Source organism: Fulmarus glacialis, unplaced genomic scaffold (assembly GCF_000690835.1).
Source record: "Fulmarus glacialis isolate BGI_N327 unplaced genomic scaffold, ASM69083v1 scaffold39406, whole genome shotgun sequence".
Taxonomy (NCBI): Eukaryota; Metazoa; Chordata; class Aves; order Procellariiformes; family Procellariidae; genus Fulmarus; species Fulmarus glacialis.
This window is the reverse complement of record NW_009218179.1, coordinates 18,858-22,665: the sequence shown is the minus strand read 5'-3', so window position 1 is coordinate 22,665 and position 3,808 is coordinate 18,858. Positions and strand designations below refer to the sequence as shown.

Genomic DNA, 3,808 nt, shown 5'->3' with positions numbered 1-3,808 from the left:
TAAATGTAAGAAAAAACTCCCAAAAATCAGGTAATAGGTTTAAGATGCCGAGAGGAACTCTTTGGATAATACTGTAACTTACAGCTGAGACGTGTGAAAGACACAAGCCCTGGAGTAAACCCAGTCAGAAACAGTGCCCGAGCTAATGACTGTTGAGCCAGACAGCTGAAGCAGTCTTATTTCACTGTAACTCCAGGAAGGAGGCTTGCACCACTTTAGCCTGACTTGGGGATTGGAATTTGAAAGGTATAAAGCCCAAAATAGCTGCCTGCGGGGCTAATTAGAATATATTTTCACTGCTTTTTCTATATCTCGGCAAATTTGCAGTACTGTCTGATTACACCAGGTCTGAATTTACCTGAATCTACAGAACATAATATGTATTAATGTGGCACATTTATTTAGAGAGTATATAAGCTCAGGAACATTTAAAGTGTTAAAGCAGCCCAAAGTGTTTCCAACTCCTGCTAGTATAATGTAATAAAAATGCAACAATCTTTAGAAAAATACCCCACATATTTTACCAAGCACTAGTTAATTTGTTGTCTTTGATAAATTTCATCTCAACATTTTTGAAAACTAAATACACTGGTAACACCAGAGTCCTGCAGTCAATGTGGTAAGGGTTCTATATATTTAGATACATTAGCAATGATCCATCTTAACTACTGTGAAACATCAGGAACAGTGATGCTTTGAGAATAAGCCCACAACTTTCTTAGTAAGTGGCACCAGTAAACTTTTGAACTCATGGAAAAAGATGAAAGTCACTGTCAGCAAAACTACTTATATTAAGAAACTGCAATATCTAACATATTTCTGCAATCTAAATTTTAATAAATAGCTATAGTTTAAGTTACTTGTATTATCCATTCACAGGCACAGCTAAGAAGAAAACCTAAATACTTTCTTAGACCTTTGCTAGCTAACGTGATAAAAGTCATTGCATGGCAATAATTTGATGGCATGGCATTACACATGTAACGAACTGGGCTGTGGCACCACCGTAGGCTAGATTCACAAGAGATTCTGAGCCTATTCACCCATGTTCCTACATCCAAGAATAAACGCCTTTTTATGAGGCCAGCACTCAGCTTATGCCCACAGTCTTGATGGGCAAGATGAGCTTTCCAAGTAACATTTTATTTACACCATCTGATGCAATCAGACAAAAGTAAACAAGGCCTGCCTGGTAGTTTTCTACTTTTCTTCAACTTACACCAGTCAGTCTAAACAGAAGGTCTTATCTCCATGTACAAATCTTGTCTTCCCTGTGTCCTCAGACAACACAGCTAAAACAAAATGACTATGGTCTGTAGAAGTAGTTAAGCTCTTAAACTTGAGTATTGCTGAACTGTCAAACCTACGACACAATTTTCCAAGAAGACAGAAGAAAAGACAGGTTGATTCTATGGCAATGGCTTTCAGCATGCGGTGCTGGAGAGTCAGGTTTAGGCTCCCGCTCCTTATAAATATGTCATGAAAAAGAGGCCAAATCTGTTAGTAGAACTTTCACGCTGGAGATACAAATTCAAGATCCTCACTCTAGATCAGGGATCGCGCAACAGGTTTTACACATCTGTGCCTGACCACAAAGATGTTGGGGATAACGGAGGTTTTTTTCCACAGCGAAAACTGGGCCAGCTTTCAAGATGTCAGTTCCAGGAGGCCGGTTCACAGCACAGCTGAGAATCCCCAAGCCAGGGTAGATGCCTCCCTCTAATCAGGCACTTCGTTCCTATTAAAGAGAGGAATTTCTGCCTCTTCTTCCTGACCGTTTCTGACTGGGTAACTTAAATCTTCCCATGCCTGTGTCCTTACACATAAGCACCTAAGCAGAAGGACTCTTAAGAGCAGCAGCAGCATTAGTACTGCAACAACCCCGCTCTGGATTTAATCCACACCACTTTCTGTTCCTGACCGAGTTTCTGATTCATTAAAGATCACTGTTGTTTCCCTTGAAACAAAAAGGCAGGGTATTAACTTGAGGCCAAATTCAGTTCCTATTAAAAGTTAGTGTGAGTTACTACACTGATCAATAAAGGAGTCAAACTGTTCTTGAACAATGGAAGAAAATAAAAATAAACCATAACTACTCACTGTAATATATCTAAAATAAACACTGCAATAACAGAACTTTTTAAAAGGAGACCTCTGTAGATCAACTGTATCTAATTACTATTAATTCTTTTGATAAAAGGTAACCTCTGTCACTCCAAAGCAAAGCTGGAGAATGATTTTTTTTTAGTACCGAAAATGACTTTGTCCAGGCTAGGAAATGCCTACAAAGATTTTTAGAAAGAACTGTTTGGAATTGAAAAAATTCTTCTAAAATGCGATGGATTCAATCTAAAAATCACTGCAGATTTAGTACATAATATGAAACAAGACATTTTTAGCATGCTTTTTATGTGGCTACAAACTGTACATAGTGGAATTTCATCGCCCCAAAGAATAATGCTCTTCAGAACTCTGTTAATGCCTCTGAACATCATTCAGATTCTGTGTACAAAACTACGTAATTTAGAAACTTAATCTAGTTTTTTTTAAACATGGCAGTATATTTGAAATATGGTATTAATTTATGTTTGCATCTCCAAAGAAAAATGTAGAAAGATAACTTAAACTAGAGAATTCATAAAAAAACCTATATCAATTTAAAATTTTACTGCATAAAAATATGTACTTTTCAAATTATTTTAATAAATTAAATATCCCTAACATTTTTAATATATATCCCTGACAGTCTATAAAAGAGGGTTCTTGTTATAGAAAATAAATGGAACTCCGAAAGTACCCCCTTCATAAAACATATTTAACAATAATTATATTTTTTTTTCTTCTTCAAGGAATGTAACAATATGTACAACTTCTCTATATTACTATACTATCAAAATAGTACAGGTTAAGCGTAGCAGGGTTCTGTAACCATAAGATGGCAAAGTCACATTGAAGTGGAGGACAACTTAGGCCTCAGGCGAATGTTATCAGTGTGGAGCATCAGTTTCTGGATGGATCAGATAAGGAGGGGTAAATACAATCTTCTCATCTACAGTAGATTTCACAAGAGGTAGAGTTCAAGTGAAAATGAAAGAAATTTGGAATAAGGTGCATGCTCAGTATTTTCAATTCATGACTTGCTAAGGATGTCAGATTTTATAGGAAAAGTTTTCAAGGATTCTTTCTTTTTCCTCTAAAGCAGATTTCCATGATCAGTTTGTAATCTTTTTAATATGAATCTGAAATAGAGAATCAGAAAAAAAGAAGTCATGTTTTAGGGTATTACATTTCTCAGCAATAAGAGGAAACTGTTTTCAGCATTAGCCAAAATTTTGAGCTTCGACAGACTGACAGAATGAAGAAATCTCACATTTGCCAGTTGTATTTTTAAAAGGTTATACCACCCCTTACTTCATTCAGAATTGCCCAAACTGCTGAATTTTGTATCACGGAAAGCCGGAACGATGAAATAGGGTTTAGGCTGGGGTCAACTGTTCCTTCAGCTACACCATTTTCAAATTTCCCTGCAAAAGAAGCAAAAGTATATCCTCAATTAACTCTGTTCAACAAACTAAAGTACAAAATCTGTGCCCAGAAAAATGTACCTGTAGTATCACAATTCACAGGTGAAAGCTATTGCTGGTGGCTGCAGGGTTGACTGGTGTCCGGATTGCATGTAGGAATAAAAACTTTGGAACTGTCTAAGGGTATGAGCACCTCAAACTCTGGGAAGATTTTGGCACAGATTTTCATTTAATGTCATGGAACTAAACATCAAGCCCCTGGCTTATCTGTTTGCAAGAAGGAT

The 3,808-nt window shown here is 36.7% G+C and overlaps 1 protein-coding gene across 1 annotated transcript in view; it reads right to left on the bottom strand.

The window, feature by feature from the left end:
- Positions 1–2,291: 2,291 nt before the first annotated feature.
- The window catches only part of MGAT4A (mannosyl (alpha-1,3-)-glycoprotein beta-1,4-N-acetylglucosaminyltransferase, isozyme A), a gene marked incomplete at its 5' end in the record, with an annotated part of 18,172 nt that continues 16,655 nt past the window's right edge, over positions 2,292–3,808 (bottom strand). The window contains 2 exons of the mRNA XM_009579965.1: positions 2,292–3,239; positions 3,412–3,524. Of these exons, the coding sequence (XP_009578260.1) occupies positions 3,213–3,239; positions 3,412–3,524 (140 nt within the window). The remainder of the gene's footprint in view (positions 3,240–3,411; positions 3,525–3,808) is intronic.